Source organism: Artemia franciscana, chromosome 6, assembly GCF_032884065.1.
Source record: "Artemia franciscana chromosome 6, ASM3288406v1, whole genome shotgun sequence".
Taxonomy (NCBI): Eukaryota; Metazoa; Arthropoda; class Branchiopoda; order Anostraca; family Artemiidae; genus Artemia; species Artemia franciscana.
The window spans coordinates 788,271-810,548 of record NC_088868.1 but is presented as its reverse complement, the minus strand read 5'-3'; the positions used below and the strand labels follow the sequence as shown (position 1 = coordinate 810,548).

The following is a 22,278-nucleotide window of genomic DNA, read 5'->3' as shown; positions in this document are numbered from 1 at the left end:
GCAATTTTGGAGCCACTTCTTAATTGGAAAATCTTGGAAGTATAAAACAGTACCATTATAAAAATTATGGTCTAAAACCTTTAACTGGAGATTGACAAGACCCCTCCGGTATACTTCCCCTCCCACCCCCCTTAGTAAGTCTCATTAGTCAGAGAATTCACTATGAACTATTTCACATGGTCAGCCGAAGTTGAGGCTCGCAATATGATTTTTAAGATATCGAATGTTCTTCAGAGGAAAAAATTCATAGAATAACAAATAATTGAATCTTCAAATTTCAAATGATCATTCCTTGACGTACCTTCTCCCTCCTTCTGTTTGTAAAAATTCAGCTTCACCAAATATAGTTTAATGGTCTCACTCTTTATAATAAAAACTTAATTAACTCAATGTTTCATAATAGCAAATTACAAATGTATTTTCTGAATAATGTCCAATAACTATGCTTTTGGTGACGACATAACCCTCCATAGTCCCTATATGTCCCTAAATTAGGTACATAAATATACCTTAGTAACTTGAAAATATAATACTTCAGAAACAAATTTGGGCTATACATTTTACATTAGGGGGATAGGGGTAAAGTATAGCGGGTCTACGTGCAAAATGTGTTGTACAATTATTCTGCATATTATGAAGCAAGAATGGTTTTCTAACTTCACACTGCCCAAATACTTTACCCCCACCATCCTCTAATGTGCAAATATTTAGCCCACATTATATGTTTCCTAACAATTTTGTTACTTGTTGTTGTCTTGTCTCACGCTGAGCTGAAAGAAACTAACGAAAGAAACCGGTTTCACAGTTCGTCATTGGATGAAGAACCTTAATGTTGGCGGTATAATGCACAGGTATCGTTACACAATTATGATCCTATAAAAACCAACAGATTGTAATTCTATCTTCAGCCGCCGTAGTTCAGTTACTAGGGCGTTACACTTTGAATCAGAATGACAAGGGATCAAATCCTTAATAGGGTATTTTTTTTTCTATTATGGTTTTGTTCCTTATATATGATTATTTTTCAGCTATTTCACTATTTTTGTCAATTTTTTTGTGAATTGTAAAACGTTCTATATACTACTTTTGGAACAAATTGCGCCCCAGACCCCAAACCCCTTGTCACTTGGGGATGGGAGAAGTGTAGGCATATAGTTCTGGAACCTCTCAAAGTTGTACATTCAAAGAAGGATCACTTATTATTATATTTTTTCATTTATATTATTTACTTTTTATAATATTGGATGGACATAACAAAATTATTTGTAATGCCCGGCTCAATATTAAAACCCGGCTCAATAGTAAACGAAACTCTAAAAAACGGAATTTTGATGCTAGAAGATACATCAAAAGAATTGGATTTTCATGCTGATTTTAAATATATAAGTTTCGTCAAATGCAGTCTTTGTCATCAAAAGTTAAGAGCCGGAGGAAATTTGCCTTATTTTGGAAAATAGGGGGAAACACCCCCTAAAAGTCATAGAATCTTAACGAAAATCACACCATCACATTCGGGGTATCAGAGAACCCTGTAGCAACAATTTCAAGCTCCTATCTACAAAAATTTGGAATTTCGTATTTTTTGCCAGAAGACAGATCACGGGTGCGTGTTTATTTTTATTTACTTTTTTTCCCAGGGGTCATCGTATCGACCAAGTGGTCCTAGAATGTCGCAAGAGGATTCATTCTAACGGAAATTAAAAGTTCTAGTGGCTTTTTAAGTGACCAAAAAAATTAGAGGGTGCTTAGGCCCCCTCCCACGCTCATTTTTTCCCAAAGTCAACGGATAAAAATTTTGAGATAGCCATTTTGTTCCGCATAGTCGAAAACCATAATAACTATGTCTTTGGGGATGACTTGCTCCCCCCAGTCCCCAGGGGAGGGGCTGCAAGTTACAAACTTTGACCAGTGTTTACATACAGTAATGGTTATTGGGAAGTGTACAGACGCTTTCAGGGGGAATTTTATGGTTTGGGGGTGGGGTTGAGTGGAGGGGAATATGTGGGAGGATCTTTCATTGAAGGAATATGTCATGGGGGGAGAAATTCAATGAAAAGGGCGCTGAATTTTCTAGCATTATTATAAAAAAAACAATGAAAAAATAAACATGAAAATCTTTTTTCAATTGAAAGTAAGGAGTAGCATTAAAACTTAAAACGAACAGAGATTATTAGGCATATGGGGGGTTCTTCTCGTCCTATATACCTCGCTCTTTATGCTAAAGTATTTTTAGTAATTTCAACTATTTATTCTACGGCCTTTCTGATTCAGGGGTCATTCTTAAAGAATTGGGACAAAACTTAAGATTTAGTGTAAAGAGCGATGTATTAAAGAGGGGACAAAGCCCCTCACATACATGATAAAAATATATGAATATAAAAGTTTGTTACGTAAGATAATTCTTAAGTTACGTATATTTTTTACTAATAAAAACGTTCGTTAAAAATTAAAAGTTCTAGTTGCCTTTTAAGTAACCGAAAAATTGGAGGGCATTTAGGCCTCCTTCCCCACCCCTTATTTCTCAAAATCGTCTGGTCAAAACTAAGAGAAAGTCATTTAGCCAAAAAACGAATTAATATGCAAATTTCATTACAATAATTTATGTGTGGAGAGCCAAAATCAAATATGCATTAATTCAAAAACGTTCAGAAATTAAATAAAAAAAACTAGTTTTTTTTACTGAAAGTAAGGAGCGACATTAAAACTTAAAACGAACAGAAATTACTCCGTATATGGACTTTTCCTCCTCAACGCCCCGCTCTTTACGCTAAAGTTTGACTCTTTCTCTTAACTCTACTTTTTAAAACAGTAAAAAACTTTAGCGTAAAGAGCGGGGCATTGAGGAGGAAAAGCCCCTTTCATATACGGAGTAATTTCTGTTCGTTTTAAGTTTTAATGTTGCTCCTTACTTTCAGTTAAAAAAACAAGTTTTTTTTATTTAATAGCACTAAAAACCTATGTGCTTTTTTTTCTGTAATATTTTTCTAGTCGTCAAGTTACTTTCCAACTTTTTTTTGTTTATTACTATTACACACCTGTATATCTAAAGTATTTTGGTTTTTATCAGGGGGGAAAGATTGGGAGATGATTAGTAAAATAATTCAGACATACCGACATTTGCATTTAGGTTTTGACACCCTTAAAAGTCTTTATAAAAATAGTTACTCTTTCCCAACTGTCGAGGTTGACCCACCTTCAGAAATCTTCTACGCCATTTGTGTAGCTTGTACACCATTTGTGCAGCACCATTGGTGTAGCTTGTACACCATTTGTGTAGCAAGTGTAGCTACACCATTTGTGTAGCTTGTACACCACTTGTGTAGCATGTGTAGCTACACCATTTGTGTAGCTTGTAAACCATTTGTGTAGCATTTGTGTAACATGTGTAGCTACACCATTTGTGTAGCATTTGTGTAGCATGTGTAGCTACACCATTTGTGTAGCTTGTACATCATTTGTGTAGCTTGTACACGATTTGTATAGCATTTGTGTAGCATGTGTAGCTACACCATTTGTGTAGCTTGTACACCATTTGTGTAGCATGTGTAGCAACACCATTTGTGTAGCACCATTTGTTTAGCTTGTACACGATTTGTGTAGCATGTGTAGCAACACCATTTGTGTAGCTTGTACACCATTTGTGTAGCATGTGTAGCAACACCATTTGTGTAGCACCATTTGTTTAGCTTGTACACGATTTGTGTAGCATGTGTAGCAACACCATTTGTGTAGCTTGTACACCATTTGTGTAACATGTGTAGCAACATTTGTACACGATTTGTGTAGCATTTCTAGGCAATATTTGAAAGACGAACAGAAATTAATTAAAAACAGTTTTGGTACTTCCTTGTTATATAGAACACACGCAAGAATTGAAGTTAGATTAATAATAATGAAATATACCTAAGCAAAATAAAAATATAATAATGTAGAGACAAACTTGGGCTATATATTTCCACATTAGGGGGGAGAGGGGTAAGGCATAGCATATATTAAATACGTAGCCTAAACAAGCCTGTTTTAACCTAACTTAACCAAAATACTAACTAAATGTTGAATTGAAATATAGCTACGATGTATTTTCCCACCAAGGCGAAGCTAATTGTCTGGTATAAAGGCTTTGAAAACCAGTTATTGTCTTATGTTCGCGATACAATTTCTCGCGTGTGTTCAATATAAAAAGGAAGTACCAAAGTTTTTTTTTCAACTGAAAGTAACGAGCGACATTAAAACTTAAAACGAACAGAAATTATTCCGTATATGAAGGGGATACTCACCCCTCCCCCAAAAAATAAAAAATTTCATTGTAGTGTTGCTTCTACATTAAATTTAAATTAAAAATGGGCAGATTAATTTAAAAAAACAGAGTTTTCTTTTGGGAAGTAAAGAGCGACTTTGAAATTTAAAACGAACAAAAATTATTGGCTCACAGCCTATCTAACATACATCAATAAAACTAGTAAAAATAAACCAACTAATTTCCCAGCACCACATTAAAATGTTTGATATGGACCAAAAGTATATTTTTCCTAAATAAATGTTGCCCCCCCCCCAAAAAAAAAGTTAAAAGGTAGGAGTGAGTAACCATAATTTTAATTTTTTCATTTCAAATGAGCAGCTTCAACGTTGAATTTAAAATGACCAGAAAATAAAATTTCTAAAACAAGCAGCCTTGACCTTTTAATCCGTTTAGCCCCCAAAGCCCCCCGTTTAGCCCCTAAGTATTTCCCCCAAGTAATTCATCGCTTTGTCTGTGACTAAATATTGTTTTACAAAATATGATCAAAGCTACAACTCTGAAGCGATTTGTAGCTAAGTTGAAATGTTCTCATCGAAGGGTTAGCCACATTAAAACCGTGTGCACCAAGGCGCACGTTCCAAGCATCTGGTGCAAAGAAGCGTGGCGTGGTGACAGTTGTGGTACCATTAGTTGTGCACATGGGCAACCCCTTGTTGGTAAGCAAAAGTGTTCAGCGACTTACCACTGGTAGATCCCAGGCGTCTCCACAGGGTCCACATTTTCCTCTATTTTTAGAATGTTGTCTTGAAAAACCACCACAGTAGATTTCATGATCGTTAAAATTATTTGGCGTACCAAATCCATACCTAAAAGAAAAATGTCAAAAATCTCTGAGTTTGTCAAAAATTATTTTAAATTTTTGATATCAGCTGATTTCATCAGGGAAATTATCAATAATCCAATAACGCTCTACTAATATATCATATTTCTTATAAATTAAAAAATAAAAAAAGATAGAATTTCTACAAAAAAAACTTCAGTACCAGTAAAAATAATCAGGATTTAACAAATCTGATTCCTCTACTATTATGTAAAAATTTAGCACATGATTTAGAGCCCAACGGATTATGTTAAGGCTTAATGAACTTCCAGACGTCTTAATATGTTCCGTGAGAAAAAAAATTTGCAGAGGAGGGGGAAGTGGAAATTCAAAAAGTCAAAACTAGGCAAACAATATGAAAATTTAAAATTCTCTAGGAAAAACGATATGAAATCTCAAAACTTGAAAATAGGGAGAAACACCCCCTAAAAGTAATAGAATCTTAATGAAAATAAAACTATCAGATTTAGCGTATCACAGGACCCTACTGTAGAAGTTTCAAGCTCCTATCTACAAAAACATGGAATTTTGTTTTTTTTTTGTTTTGTTTTTTTTGCCAGAAGACAGATCACGGTTGCGTGTTTGTTTGTTTGTTTGTTTTTTGTTGTTTTTTTTTCCAGGGGTGATCGTATCGACCCAGTGGTCATAGAATGCTGCGAGAGGGCTAATTCCAACAGAAATTGAAAGTTCCAGTGCCCTTTTTAAGTGAAAAAATTGGAGGGCACCTAGGCCCCCTCCCACGCACATTTTTCCTCAAAGTTACCACATCAAATTTTAATGATAGCCATTCTGTTCAGCTTAGTCAAATACTTAATATCTATGTCTTTGGAGACGACTTAATCCCCCACAGTCCCCGGGGGAGGGGCTGCAAGTTACAAGCTTTGACCATTTTTTACATATAGTATGGTTATTATGAAGTTTACAGAAGGGGGACTTTTTGCGTTGGGATGGGGGTGAGTCGGAGGAGGAGGTTACGTGGGAGGATCTATCCATGGAAAAGTTTATCACGAGGGAATAGAATTTCCATGAAGGGGGTGCAGGATTTTCTAGCATTATTTAAAAAAAAAAACAAAAGGAAAAGAAATACATTTTTTCCAACTGAAAGCAATGAGCAGCTTTGAAACTAAAAACAAACATAAAATATTACGTTTATAAGAGGGTTCGTCTCCTCCACAATACCTTGCTCTTTACCCTGAAGTATTTTTGGTAATTTCAACTATTTATTCTACGGCCTTTGTGAGTCGGGGGTCATTCTTAAAGATTTGGGACAAAATTCAAGCTTTAGTGTAAAGAGCGAGGTATTGACGAAATTTAAATTTCGTTTTATTTATTCATGGGCGGTGAGCCAAAATCAAAACGTGCATTAATTCAAAGAACGTTCATAAATTAAACGTTCAGGAATGGTCGCAGTTGGTCCAACGAATCTTTCTAAGCCGAAGGGTGATTTTAAAAGCGTAATAAATTAAAAAAAAAAAAATAATTTTTTCAACTGAAAGTAAGGAGCAGCATTACAACTTAAAACGAACGGAAAATATTACACATGTGAAGGGGATGGCCCCCTTCCAACAACTCGCACTTTACGCTAAAGTTTTTAGTACTTTTAAAAAAGCATCCTATTGTTTTATTTAAACGACCCTTGTGTTTCAAGAGCCGTTTTGAAAGAATTGGGACAAAACTCAAACTTTAACGTAAAGATCTAGGTGTTTAGGAGGGGACAATCCCTTTCATATACGTAATAATTTCTGTTCATGTTAAGTTTTAATGTTGCTCTTTACTTTCAGATGAAAAAACTTTTTTTAAATTTAATTTCTTGTCGTTTTTAAGAACGCCAAGAAATCTGGCCCCAACTCCACGGAGAAATGCCCCTCTCCACGTGATATCCTCTAGACAATCCAACCTTGGTCAAAATTTACCCCGGACAATTGCACTTAACAGCTCCGCGCGCAAAATTGAGACAGAGAAGAAAAAGCAAGACATTAAAAAGAATTTTATATTGAAATTCTGGCAAACTCCCCCAGTGTATAATTTCTCCTGATAACTTCATCCCCTGGAAGCTTCCCTCCCTATAGAAAATCCACCCGTGGAAAAAAACCCGCAAGACATTCGCCCCCCTGAATGTGTATACATACTTCACAATAACAAATACTATGGGTAAAAAAGGGCAAATTTTAAAGCTTAAAGACCTTTCCACTGGGGTTGTGGAGTGGGTGGGTCATGTTACATCCAAAGGCATAGTTATTGGACTTTTCAACTATGATGAGCAAAATGGCTATCTCAAAACTTTCACCAGACGACTTTTGGAAAAAAGGGGAGGGGGCCAGGTTGGCATCTAATCATTTTGCTCACTTAAAAAGGACACTAGAGCTATTACTTTCCTTTCGAATGACCCCTCTCACGAAATTCTAGAACCCCTAGAGCGGCACCCCAAGAAGACAAAAAAATAAATAATGAAACAAACACGCGTCCGTGATCTTTCTTCTGGCAAAGAAATACAAAACTCTACATTTTTGAAGATAGGAGCCTGAAACCACTATCGTAGGGATTTCTAGTACGCTGAATCTGACGATGTGATTTTAATTAATACTCTAATACTTTTAGGGGGTGTTTCCCCTTTTTTCCATAAGGCAAATTTTCAGGCTTGTAGCCTTTAGTTGGTACGAATAAACTTAATGGAACTTGCATATTTGAAACCAGCATAATAAGCTGATTTTTTTTCTAGTATATCTATTGGAATCAAAAATTCCAGTTTTTAGAGTTTCGGTAAATATTTGGCCCGGTCCCTTCTTACTTACGTTCGGATTGTCAATTACAATCCTTACTTACAGTTTGAACTATCTGATTGTGAAAGCTGCTAAACATATTCAAATATCTAGCAAAACATATGCTAACATATTCAATGTTATGCTAACATATTCAATATAACATATTCAATATAACACATTCACATATGCTAGCATATGTTAACATATGCTAACATATTCAAATATATTGTGAAAGCTGCTAAACATATTCAAATACCTAGCATAACATATGCTAACATATTCAATGTTATGCTAACATACTCAATATAACATATTCACATATGCTAGCATATGTTAACATATGCTAACATATTCAAATATATTGTGAAAGCTGCTAAACATATTCAAATATCGATATTCAAAAATCTAGACTTTCACGCCTAGACATGTGCTGTTGTTTGAAGTACCAGACTCATCACCAATTATGGATATACTGGTTACGAAATATTCAGTATTTAAATAGGAAAATAATTTATTGTGAAAATGTCGATTATATGGTGAAAACCGACATATCAGAGGCAAAATTCAAACCTTGCATGAAAAATTATGGTTTTGTAATTAAAAGTCAATATGAGAAAGGTACTTAGCCAGTTGGATTTAGATGGCTGAATCGATACATTGACCTTCGGAAATCATCACTGGAAAATGTGGGCTCGAATAAATCTTTCAAAAAAGGTATTACACTGAAAAAAAAATCTGGTGAAAACATATCCAAGTTTGATTATTTTTAATTGTCTAGTGTGAGCAAAATGAATGAGTTTTTAGAGGTTTTTTGAGTTCAGGGTGCTAGAATAGATTTGAAAATAAATGTCAAAAAACTACGTCACTAAGGCTAGGAATAAGTTATTGAAAATTTGACGCTGGGTAACGAGAAGGTTGATCAGGTGGACAGCTTCACTTACCTCGGTAGTATCAAACAGTTCGTGGTAACGAACTGTAGTAAGGAGTGACCCGACTCAATAGTAAACGAAACTCTAAAAAACAGAATTTTGATGCTAAAAGACACATCAAAAAGAATCGGCCTTTCATGCTGATTTTAAATATATAAGTTTCATCAAATGTAGTCTTTGTCATAAAAAGTTTCGAGCCAGAGAAAATTTGCCTCATTTTAGAAAATAGGGGGAAATATTCCCTAAAAGTCATAGAATCGTAACAAAAATCTCACAATCGCATTCAGCGCATCAGAGAACCCTATAACAAAAATTTCAAGCTCCTATCTAAAAAAATGTTGAATTTCGTATTTTTTGCCAGAAGACAGATCACGGGTGCGTGTTTATTTTTTTTTCCAGGGGTCATTGCATAGAGGGCTATGTGGGAGGATCTTTCCTTGGAGGAATATGTCATGTGGAAGAGAAATTCAATGAAAAGGGCGCGGGATTTTCTAGCATTACTATAAAAAAAAAACAATGAAAAAACAAACATGAAAAAGTTTTTTCAATTGAAAGTAAGGAGTAGCATTAAAACTTAAGACGAACAGAGATTATTACGCATATGAGGGGTTCTAAAAATACTTTAGCATAAAGAGCGATGTATTTAGGAGAAGATAAGTACCTCGCTCTTTATTCTAAAGTATTTTTAGCAATTTAAACTATTTATTCTACGGCCTTTCTGATTCAGGGGCTATTCTTGAAGAATTGGGACAAAACTTAAGATTTAGCGTAAAGAGCAAGGTATTAACGAGGGAACAAACCCCCTCATATACATAAAAAAAATATAAGAAAATAAAAGTTTATTACGTAAGTTAATTCTTAAGTTACGTATATTTTTTACTAATAAAAACGTTCGTTAAAGATTAAAGTTCAAGTTTTCTTTTTAAGTAATTGAAAAATTGGAGGGCAACAGGGCTCCTTCCCAACCCTTATTTCTCAAAATCGTATGATCAAAACTAACAGAAAGCCATTTAGCCAAAAAAAAAGAAATAATATGTAAATTTCATTTTAATAATTTATGTGCGGAGAGCCAAAATCAAACATGCATTAATTCCAAAACGTTCAGAAATAAAATAAAAAATACTAGTTTTTTAACTGAAAGTAAGGAGCGATATTAAAACTTAAAACGAACAGAAATTACTCCGTATATGAAATGGGTTGTCCCCTCCATAATCCCTCGCTCTTTACGCTAAAGTTTGACTCTTTGCCACAGTTCTACTTTTTAAAAATGAAAAACTTTAGCGTAACGAGCGGGGTATTGCAGAGGGGACGACCCATTTGATATACGGAGTAATTTCTGCAGTGAAGCAGTGAAGATGTTAAAAGTAGAATAGCCAAGGCTCAGGGTATTTTTTCACAATTAAAAAAAAAAGGTTGGAAGAATAGGAAGATAAGTCTGCAAACCAAGATTTGAATATTGGAAGGTACAGTGATGACAGTGGTCAAATATGGCTATGAAGATTGGGAGCTCCGAAAAACTGAGGAGATGCTAGATGGTTTCCAGAAAAATTGCCTACGGATTGTTCTGGGTACCCGGCTGACTGATCGTATTTAAAACAATAGGCTGTATGAAAAGTGTGGTTCAATGTCGCTTTCTAGGGCTATTGCGAGAGGAAGGTTGTAATGGCTAGGGCCCGTTCTGCGGAAGAAGGATGACAGATTGCCAAAGATTGGCCTTTTAGGCCAATCGTCTAGGGCTCAAGAGAAAGCAGGTAGTCCGCGGTTGGGGTGAGAGGATGTCATAAAGAAAATTTAGAGGAAATGGGAACTTCTTAGGAGTGTCTGAGGAGGGAGGATTTGAATAGATTGGGATGGATGAGGGGTGTGCATGGCTGTGTTAGCCTCAGCGGCTTGGTGCTGTGGCATGAGTTTTCGATAGTACATAGTATCCAGGCAGTTCATTATACCCTGTGTCAGCTCAAAAGAGAGTACGCTAACTATTAAGAGTGAAAGACATTTGGGGGGGGACTATAAAATGTTTATCTTCATACATAAGTGGATTAGATCGAGAGTCGATTTCAATCTTGGGGGAAGAGAGGACAACTAGTAAAAGCGAACGTTCGCATTTATTTTATTATTGAAGACATACAAAAGTACTACTTTATGCGTATATTTTTCCTTTCAGTGGGGAGAGGGAGTTCACTTAGAGCCAAAGTAGGCCACTATCTAGCAAAAAATGGGCGGTTAATTCAAAATATTCTAAATTAAAATGTGACAACTAGAGGAGAGCAGAAAACTAAAAACCGAGCATCGATTCTTTCCATCTTGTGTTGCAGGCCAGCTGTTAGTGCAACAAAACAAAGGTCTTATTTCTGGCATTAAAATATCGCAAAAAGCAATTTTGAATTCAAAATCCTAAATTCCAGAATACTAAGGATGATTCGAATTGTCGAATTCTAAACCGAGCAGGCATCAAGCAGTTGCCGAATGGCACATATTTTCTCACTTTCGTGGAAATTTTCGGAGGTGGCTTCGCATTCAGTTCTTCAAATATTTCTTTAAATTTCACCATATTTACTCGAAAACTGGTGTCTTCGGCGCAATTTCGCTTTTATGTCAGCATCATCTTATAGTGGGCATACAGTTGAGCAGGTAGAGTGGTGCCAATTCACCAATGTGTATGGGTTGGGGCAAGGGTTGTTTTCCCTTTTTTTAACGAAGATATGAAAAAGTACTCTACAAAACTTACAGGAGGGCATTTTATTTTTGCTCTTTTGATTTTTATTTATGAGAACGCAAAAAAGCTATTTTGCAAAATCTAGAGGTGGCAATTGTTCCCACTTGTATTGGCACCTCTTTAGGCATTACAGCTAGTTCGACGAAGCATCTTAGTTCACAGGCAATGGAACCTTCAGGGGAAAGATGGTTCAACTACATCGTTTGAATTTTTTGTAATTTAAATAACATAAAAACACTCAATCTTAGAAACTGACCTTCGTTTTGGTTACATAAACTTATCATATTAGGAATTTTAAGTGTCACATAAAGCTGTTGCAGGAAGGAGAGTTTGTTTGAAATTATGTTTTTTCTCTGCTCTATTTAACCGCAGGAGAGCAGAAAAATAACTTGCCAAAATTTGCAAAGGGAAATCCTAAATAATTTCTAAATAAACAGAAAATCATGCAGTAGAAGATAAAAAACAAGAGCTAAGAGCTGATATGGCACTTGTGGCGAGGCCAGAAGAGCCAAGAGCTCATATGGTATGAGCTCTAACAAAATTCTAAGAATCAAAAGATTGATTTAAAAGGAAAATCAGAGGCTTAATGCCGATCAGGATTTAAAATTAGAGCTCTGAGTCACGATGTCCTTCTAAATATCAAAATTCATTAAGATCCGATCACCCGCTCGTAGGTTATAAATACCTCATTTTTTCTAATTTTTCCTCTCCCTTTAGCCTCCAGATGGTCCAATCAGGGAAAACGACTTTATCAAGCCAATTTGTGCAGCTCCCTGACACGCCTACCGATTTTCATCGTCCTAGCACGTCCAGAAGTACAAAACTCGCTCTGAGACATGAGTTCCTTTTAAATATCAAATTTCATTAAGATCCGGTAACCCGTTCTTAAGTTAAAAATACCTCAATTTTTCTAATTTTTCCAAATTAACACCCCCCAGCTCCTCCAAAGAGAACAGATCCGTTCCAATTATGTCAATCACGTATATAAAACTTGTGCTTATTCTTCCCATCAAGTTGCATCCCGATCTCTCCACTTTAAGCGTGTTTTCCAAGATTTCTGTTTTCACCCTCCAGTCCCCTATGTACCCAGATCCAATTCGAGTCGAAAATGGAGCATCTGAGACATAAGATCCTTCTGTATATCAAGTTTCATGAAGATCCGATAACCTATTCGTAAGATAAAAATACCCCAAATTTCACGTTTTCCAAGAATTCCGGTTTCTCCATCCGACTCCCCCCAATGTCAAAGGATCTGGTCGGAATTTCAAATAAGAGCTCTAAAGCACAAGATCCTTTCAAATATCAAATTTCATTAAGATCTGATCACCCGTTCGTAAGTTACAAATACCTCATTTTTCCGAATTACCCCCCCTCCAACTCTACTAAAGAGACCGGATCCGGTCCGGTTATGTCAGTCACTTATCTTCGACTTGTTTTTATTCTTCTCACCCAGTTCCATCCTGATCTCTCCGCTTTAAGTATTTTCTAAGATTTCCGGTCCCCCCCCCCTGCCCCCCAATGACGCTGGATCCGGTTGAGATTTAAAATAAGAGATCTGGGTTACGAGTTCCTTCTAAATATGAAGTTTCATGAAGATCCGATCACTCCTTCGTAAGTTAAAAATACGTCATTTTTTCTAATTTTTCAGAATTACCCCCCCCCCCCCAATTGCCCCAAATGGAGCGGTTCCGTTCCGATTATTTCAGTCACGTATCTAAGACTTCTGCTTATTTTCCCCACCAAGTTTCATCCCGATCCTTCCACTCTAAGCGTTTTCCAAGATTTTAGGTTCCCCCCCAACTCCTCCCAGTGTCAACAGATCCGGTCGCAATGACAGGAAGTGGGAAAATTATTCAGTACAAGACTTGTAACAACTTTGCGAATCTACATATGCTGACAGAGTATTAACATTTAAAATAGCGAGTGAATTTTCTTTAGGAAAACACTGAACTTCATTAATATTCTTTTGTAGAAAACCATTTTAAGGGAACCTTTTATGCCAGTAGGAAAACTGTAGAAAATTCTAAAGATCTGAACTTTTCTTAGGTACTTGCACAAAGGATTCTCTTTTCACGTACGCCCCTACGTTGGCGGTTCTTAGATTGCTAATCCATACTCTAATCAAATAAAAAAGAAGTTTTTTCAACTGAGAGTAAAGGGGTAACATTAAAACTTAAAACAAACGGAAATCATTAAGTATAGAAGGGGTTCGTCCCTTTATCAATACCTCGCTATTTATGCTAAGATTCGAACTTTGTTCTAATTCTTTAAGAATGACCCCCTGAATAACAAACGCCGTTTAATTAGAATAAATAGCTTTTTTGAATATACTAAAAAAAAACATTAGTGTAAAGAGTGAGGCATTCACGAGGGGATGAACTCCCTCATCCATGTAATAGTTTCTCTTCGTTTTAACTTTTAATGTTGCTCCTTACTTACAGTTGTAAAAACTTTTTTATTTAGTTTCTCGACGTTTTTTTACACAATGCTGGGAAATCCGGTTCCTCCTTCATGGCAAATTTTCTTCCCCCCATGAACAATTCTTCTATGGAAAGATACTCCCACGTAACTCCCCCCTCCCTCACACACCCAAGCACACTGGAAAAAGTCCTCCCTGGAAACGCCCGTATACTTCCAAATATACAAAACTATATGTAAACAATGGGTAAAGTTCATAACTTGCAGCCCTTCCCCCACGGATTGGGGGATTAAGTCATCCTCAAAGACACAGTTATTATATTTTTCGACTATGCTGAACAAAATGGCTATTTATAAATTTTGACCGGGTGTTTGAGAAACAAGAGCTAAGAGCTCATATGGCACTTGTGACGAGGTAAGAAGAGCTCATATGGTATGGGCTCTAACAAAATTCTAAGAATCAATAGATTGATTTAAAAGGAAAATCAGAGGCTTATGCCGGTCGGGATTGAAAATAAGAGCTCTGAGTCACGATGCCTTTCTAGATATCAAAATTCATTAAGATCCGATGACCCACTCGTAAGTTATAAATACCTAATTTTTTCTAATTTTTCCTCTCCATTTAGCCCCCCAGATGGTCAAATCAGGGAAAACGACTTTATCAAGTCAATTTGTGCAGCTCCCTGACATGCCTACCGATTTTCATCGTCCTAGCACGTCCAGAATCACCAAACTCGCCAAATCACTGAACCCCTCCCCCCAACTCCCCCAAAGAGAGAGAATCCGGTACGGTTACGTCAATCACGTATCAAGGACATTTGCTTATTCTATCCACCAAGCTTCATCCCGATTCCTCCACTCCAAGTGTTTTCCAAGATTTCCCCCTCCAATTCACCCCAATGTCAAAAGATCTGGTTGAGATTTGAAATAAGAGCTTTGAGACATGAATTCCTGCTAAATATCAAATTTCATTAAGATCCGATTACCGATTCGTAAGATGAGAATACCCCAATTTTCACGTTTTCCAAGAATTCCGGTTTCCCCCTCCAACTCTCCCAATGTCACCAGATCCGGTCGGGATTTGAAATAAGAGCTTTGAGACACGATATCCTTCTAAAGATCAAATTTCATAGAGATCCGATCACCCGTTCGTATGTTAAAAATACCTATTTTTTTCTAATTTTTCAGAATTATCCCCCCAACTACCCCAAAGAGAGCGGATCCGTTCCGGTTATGTCAATCATGTATCTAGGACTTGTGATTATTTTTCCCACCAATTTTCATCCCAATCCCTCCACTCTAAGTGTTTTCTAAAATTTTAGGTTCCCCCTCCCAAATCCCCCCCCCAATGTCACCAGATCCGGTCGGGATTTAAAATAACAGCTCTGAAACCCGATATCCTTCCAAACATCAAATTTCATTAAGATCTGATCAACCGTTCGTAAGTTAAAAATACATCGTTTATTCTATTTTTTCCGAATTAACGGGCCCCCCACTCCCCCCCCAGATGGTCAAATCGGGAAACGACTAATTATAATGTAATCTGGTCCGGTCCCTGATACGCCTGCCAGATTTCATCGTTCTAGCTTACCTGGAAGTGCCTAAAGTAGCAAAACCGGGACCGACAGACAGACCGACAGAATTCGCGATTGCTAAATGTCACTTGGTTAATACCAAGTGCCGTAAAAATGAGCGTGGGAGAAGGCCTAGTTGCTTTCCAAGTTTTGCGGTCACTTAAAAGACACTAGAACTTTTAATTTCTGGGCTCGAATGAGCTCTCTCGTGATATTCTAGAATCACTGTGTCAACACGATCACCTCTGGGGGAAACAACAACAAAATAAAAAATAAATAAACACACATCCGTTGTCTTTCTTCTGGCAAAAAATACAAAATTCCACGTTTTGCAGATAGGAGCATGAAACCTCTACAACAGGGTTCTCTGGTACTTTGAATCTGATGGAGTGATTTTCACTAAGATTCTATGACTTTTAGGGGGTGTTTTTCCCTTTTTTCGAAAATAAGGCAGATATCCTCAGGCTCTTTACTTTCGATGGGTAAGACTAAACTTGACGAAACGTATATATTTGAAATTAGCATAAAAATCCGAGTCTTTTATGTATCTATTTGTATCAAAATTTCGCTGTTGGCAGTTTCGGTTACTATTGAGCCGGGTCGCTCCTTACAGTTCGTTACCACCAACTGTTTGATGAATCAAATTATGAATTGCAATTATTAGATTAAACTAACCTAAAACTTTTAAGGAAGAAGATTAATTTTATATTCGAATACTGGGATAAGAAAACCTAACTAAGAGAATTTAAATTGTTTTTTCTACAAATATGCACAGTAATAATTCGTGATTTGGCTGAAGTAAAGTGTTTGCCTATCGACATTTCACTATCACTCTTATCAGCATTAAAGTAAAAGCGCAAAATAATGACAGATGACTTAGATATCATGACTTCTTGCGATTTGTGACGGCTTTACCGGAAATATTTAATTTCGTACTTTACAGGAGCATGACACCCACGAACACGGTTGATTGCCTTGGCATGCGAAAAGAGGCGAAATTTTTATCAAATCCAGGCTTCCAAAAACTTTGGTTGCAACAGCAGTCTAATAAAGATACGTAGTCTTCCTTTGAAAGGATCGCTGTCTCCTTCACGAGAAAAGGGCCGGGATGATATTACAAAAATAGGCAATTAGAATGGGTAGCTATATATCTTAGTTCATCAACAATTTATAGGCACACACATACGTTTTTTTCCTCGGGGGGAGTCCAGTAATGAAATATTAAATGTTATTTGATCGGTAGGAAGTTCAAAGAAATACAGAAAAACTTATGATTTTAGGGGGATGGGCCCTGACCCCCTGCCTACGTCCCAGTAATATGGGAATTACTAGCATCTCTGACATCTGACAACTTAATCTGGCATATGACAACTCACATCTGGCGTAATATTATAATACATATTTTATAATTTTATAATAAGAAATATTTTATTTATTATAATTTTATAATAAGAAAATTATAAAATTTTAAAGAACATTTTGAATAATTGACATCAAACAGTTCGTCGTAACGAACTGTGGTAAGGAGCGACCCGGCTCAATAGTAACCAAAACTCTAAAAAATGGAATTTTGATACCAATAGCTACATCAAAATAATCGCATTTTAATGCTGATTTTAGATTTATAAGTTTCATCAAGTTTAGTGTTACAGATCAAAAGGTACGAGCCTTTGAGAAAACTTCATAAGAAAATTACGGAATTTTAAAGAATATTTTGAATAATTGATATAATATACAGCGTTATAGGATTGAAGCGGGAATTTCTATGCAAGTGATATTTAAAAAAATAATAGCAACTATTTGTGGTTAAAATCCAGTTTAGGCAGCGCCTATTATAATTGTACAAACATTTCCAGATTGTGTATTATTATTTTTTTATGGTTGTACATTTGTTTTTTTTTTCAAATCAGTACTGTTCTCAGAGCAGTTTGTCTTTAGTCACTAAATCTCAACGTATTTTTGCTTGAAAATGGCGTTTTCATGTGTTTCCCCTCATATGACGACGTTATCTTATATTAGACATCTATTTTGGGATTTCGTATCAAGAACAACTATTAGGAAATCGAATTCGTAACTAAAAACATATTAATGAAGCAGGCTAAAGAAAAATTGCATTATTGCATTGTTGTCATTCAAGGAGATGAGAGAATACATTACGTGCCTTTTTCCTTCTTTTTTTTATTTTTGACTAAAAGGTATCAGCTGTAACAAATCTTAGTAGGGCAAGAAAACCAGTTTAGTCTTGTGTTGGCTTCTTGAGCGAACGTAAACAAAAGCACAAAACTGGTCTTAGAAGATGCCAGTATGTCAGTAGACGAAAATACTTGCGAATTGTGCTTGCAGTAGGCCTATTGGACATTTTTTTAGCTTCCGTATTTCATCTGCAACTGAATCATTTTAAGAAAACAGAAAAAAAAATCTTGTTTTTACAAAAAATATTTAATTCGTGACGAAAATCTCTACCAGGAAGGATCAGTAACTTCCTTTTGCAAAATAATTACATCACAAGTAGTTAAATGTAAAGCATTTTGGCCACCGAACTAAAAACTCCTTAAAGGTTATTGGCATACAGCTGTATTTGGAAGTTCTGCATCTGGTCCTTTTTAGATTCAACAAACTACTGAGGCCTTTTCCTTCTAACAAAAGCCTAACTTGCTCTACTTCTGCCTGAAGTTTGAAATATTTTATTTGCTACCACTAGGCCTGAGTAAAAAAAAAGCAAGAAAAACATAATTTTTCATAAGTGAAATAAGTTCTTAAAAGTCTAAAAATACATAATGTTGTATTATATCGAAAAAATTCCACCAAAATATACGTTTTTATTTCATTTTTCCGAATTCGGCACTTAATTCAAACATTATTTGCATGATTTACCATTTTGCGTGTTTTTAAAGCTGAATTTTTTGGCAGTTTTGTTCTCGGGACTGGTGACTAACGTACAGGCACACTAAAAAGATACCATTTTTCATCAGCAAAACTAAAGCCTTAGTAAAAAAAAAGAACAATCGCTTTACAAAAAAAAATACTTTCCGATGCATTACCGTATGTATCGAAAATTTGTTCTGCGGAAGCACCCGCTTTTCATTTTATCTTTCGAATTCGGCACTTTATTTTAGTTTGACATTTGACATTTTTGTTATTTTACAAAGCTAAATCTTTAGTTTTTTTGCTCGATACTGATGACTAAGCCTTTAAAAAATTTATCCTTTCTTCGGAGAAGTAGGGCCAAAAAATCTGAAAATCTGTGATTTTCGTTAAGATTGTATGACCTTTAGGGGGTGTTTTCCCCTATTTTCGAAAATGAGGCAAATTTTCTCAGGCTCGTAACTTTTGATGGGTATAACTAATCTTGATGAAACTTATATATTTAAAACCAGCATTAAAATTCGATTCTCTTGATATAACTATTGGTATCAAAATTCCATTTTTTAGAGTTTCGGTTACTATTGAGCCGGGTCGCTCCTTACTACAGTTCGTTACCACGAACTGTTTGACAGGCAAAATATTTGTGTGACCGTTCTTTTTCTTTCTGCCAGTAAGAGAACCGTTGTTTCCACAAGATTCTCTTCCTTGGTTTTGAAGAAACCCCTGATGAACAGAACAACTAATTTGATTGCCACAAACACACTTACAGTAAAAAGCAGCACCATCTAAATGAAAAAGAGTATTACACAAACTATGTAAAACATGTTCTGCTTTCAGTAGAAGCACAAATTACACCTCAGTCATATTAGGGATTAGATGTGGCGACTACACCACACTTATTTGTAGCCACATCAGCTCGTTTTTATGGCTTCATTGCTATTTCTGATCGTCTTATGTTTAATTTTTTTTCATAGTAAATTATTTTAGTCTCAAGCTTGAGTTTCTTTTTATTCTGACTTCCAATCGTTGCTACTACTTAAATTTACTCCTCACTTCCCCGACAGTAATGAAAATCTATCTGGAATGGCTTAAATCTTTTAATAAGAGAATCAAAATAAAATTAAAACCATTAATACGAGAATAGCCTAATAATAAAATCTAAATATTTCAGCTTTACATCCGGAAGCCAAGATAAAACTAACCTAAATAAAACACTCAAAGAAAAATACAGCACACGCTATTAAAAAAAAAAAAAAATGACGGAAGTAAAATTCACGTTTAAAAAACATATAATAAAGCATCAAAACACAAACAATAAAGCAGCAAGGCAAGCTACCCATGTATGAATAGGCCTACTATTGTTTTTTTTCCAGATTACTTCTGGATATAGACACGTTATAGACACGTATATAGTGTCGTATATACACGTATATAGCTTCTCATAGACACGTTATAGTGGCTAGTCCTCTGAGAGATTATGATAACAGGTCCTTTATCTTTGAGACGCTCTCCCTATACTGGGACTTGCGTAATAGTTTTAAGGTACTGAATCCCCTTAATATTAGCCTATGATTAATAATCACCAGCATCAAAAATCCTTCAATATAAATTGTGCTGGAAATCGGAAGTCATTTCCAAAGAATGCTCTAATTTTTATATGTTCTGTCTAGTTTTTGAGACGCTTGTGCTGCAATTTAATTTTATATTTGTGATTAGTGATTTCAAAAGTCTTTAGCACCCTCTCTTACATCACCCCCATTTATGAGAAGTTAACTTACTGTGCCTTTCAACTAGATACCTTTATTTCGATTTCAGGCTCAAAATTACAAACACCAAGTTAAAAAAAAAAAAAACTTTAATATAAGACTAGGGTAGATTTTGAAAGCCATTTGTCAAACATGTTCTGGAATTTCATTTATGTATTTTATTTGTTGTTGTTTTAAGTCTCTCAAATTCACTTCAAAAACTCTTAAATACCTACTTTGGTGACCATGCAGTATTCACCATTTGTGAACATAGAAGACTATTCACTGTGTTTTGCACTTCCTTAAGAGCCCCACTTTGGGTCCTCTAAGTAAACAGATCACAAAAACACTTACATTAAATTTGTTTCAACAAGGTAGAATATGTCCTGTCTATTAAAGCCTTTATTTTCAAGGTTTTATTTGAATAATTTAAACCCCATGTTCAGATTTTTTGGACTGTTTGGCAGTTCCGATTAAAATGACGAATTTGAAGTCTTTATTGGATACCAATTGCACTACGAGGAGACTAGACCCACAAAGTTGGAGAGAGGATTATTCATTCCCCTCCGATCACATTCTGCCTTTAATAGGGTTCCAGAACTTTAAATATGCAATCAAATGAGCTCTCTCCAAGCTTTCTGTAATCACCTATTCTTAATAAGACTTGAAGAAAATAGCAAAATATAAAAGACGTGTGACATGCAAGCGTTTATTATGTGCCCAACCTCTGTGGAACATCGGTTGTTTGTCTCAAGGGATCTAATCTCCCCTATCAGTTAAATGCTCAACCTCTACCAGTAGTCAAATTTTCCTTACCTCCAAGCAGACGATCTCGATGGGGGATCGATCAGCCTTCCATGACCCTTAACTCCAGCTCCAATTGCAACAACAAGTAGACATTGAAGGAATAATTCCATACTCTTAAAAAAAGATATTATTTAGATATTTCTGGCTCAGGGGAAGTAGATGGAGACTTTTTCACTTAAAAGACATGAACAGAAACATTGCTTGTAAAAGGTGTTAGGAAGTGAAAGGTGTTAGTGGTGATCCCCTTAAACTGGGTCAAAAAGTGCCAATCAGCAGAACTATTACCTACAGTTTTTTTTCGGAATTTTGGGTATAAACTATACTGTCATTTGAAGTGCCAAAGACATCGATATACAACTATTTTAGCTCTCTGTGCCCATCATTCGTCAATAAATACCAGTAAAACCACAATTTTCTTTTTTTTTACTTTCGGCTGTTTCAAAACTATGAAGTTTTTAGTGCAGTACCACATATCTGACAGTGTTGCCAGGCTGAAACGTCAAGATAAATAACTTAAACTAGTTAGCTCAGTAGAATGCACTTTCTATCGGTAAAAACTAACATATTAAAAATGAACTAAGTCTCAAAGAAAGCTAAAACTCCAAAGGAAGGACACAGCTTCTTAAATTGTTTGGCTCCCTCTGTTTTAACTTAGTTTTTACTCGTTTTTCACCTCTGATTTTTTTTTTACGTTTACTACTGCAAAAACTGTAAAGCTGCTTATGGATGCCTCTGTAGTCATAAGTAAGGTTTTCGAATTTTCCTTTTTTTTTCAAGATAATAAGGCAGAGTAAGTATCCACGGTAAATTTTTTTATATTGACTTAAATTCACTGTCTTGGTAAATAAATTACCCGTTTTTTTTTTCGTTTCAATTGTAAATAGGAAGACAGTGCGGTGTCATAAATTATTTACGAATATCCCATGGGTAACAAAAGACAAATATTCTTGGATTTAGGAAAAATACAATAAAAAATTCACAGTGTCTCAATAAAAATGTCCCGTTTTTTATACATTTGCCTTTCAATTAATTCATTGGACCACACTGTAAAAACAGTTTTTAGGGTTATAATAAGAAAAATGAGATGCCTAGGGTACGTTCTACGGATGAAAGATGGCATAATACCAACGAAAGCCCTTTTCGTGCAACCTTTTGAAAGTAGGTCATCCTTGGTTGGGATAGGGGGATGCCGTAAGGAATAATTAAAGGGAAAGTTAAACTTCCTGGGAGATATAAAGACGATGGCTTTGAATAGATTCGGATGGAGCTTTGTTGACATTACGTAAAAAAAGCTTTTAATTGTTTTAAAAAGCAGAATTGTGGCAAAGAGTCAAACTTTAGC

At 35.6% G+C, this 22,278-nt stretch overlaps 1 protein-coding gene across 6 annotated transcripts in view; it reads right to left on the bottom strand.

Moving 5' to 3' along the window:
* LOC136027884 (uncharacterized) overlaps positions 1-22,278 on the bottom strand; it is an 84,965-nt gene that overhangs the window by 37,778 nt on the left and 24,909 nt on the right. For all 6 annotated transcript variants that reach the window (XM_065705306.1, XM_065705305.1, XM_065705308.1 and 3 more), the window contains 2 exons: positions 20,946-21,049; positions 4,983-5,106 (listed from right to left, as the gene is read on the bottom strand). In XM_065705306.1, the coding sequence (XP_065561378.1) occupies positions 4,983-5,106; positions 20,946-21,046 (225 nt within the window). In that variant the 5' untranslated portion in view covers positions 21,047-21,049. The remainder of the gene's footprint in view (positions 1-4,982; positions 5,107-20,945; positions 21,050-22,278) is intronic.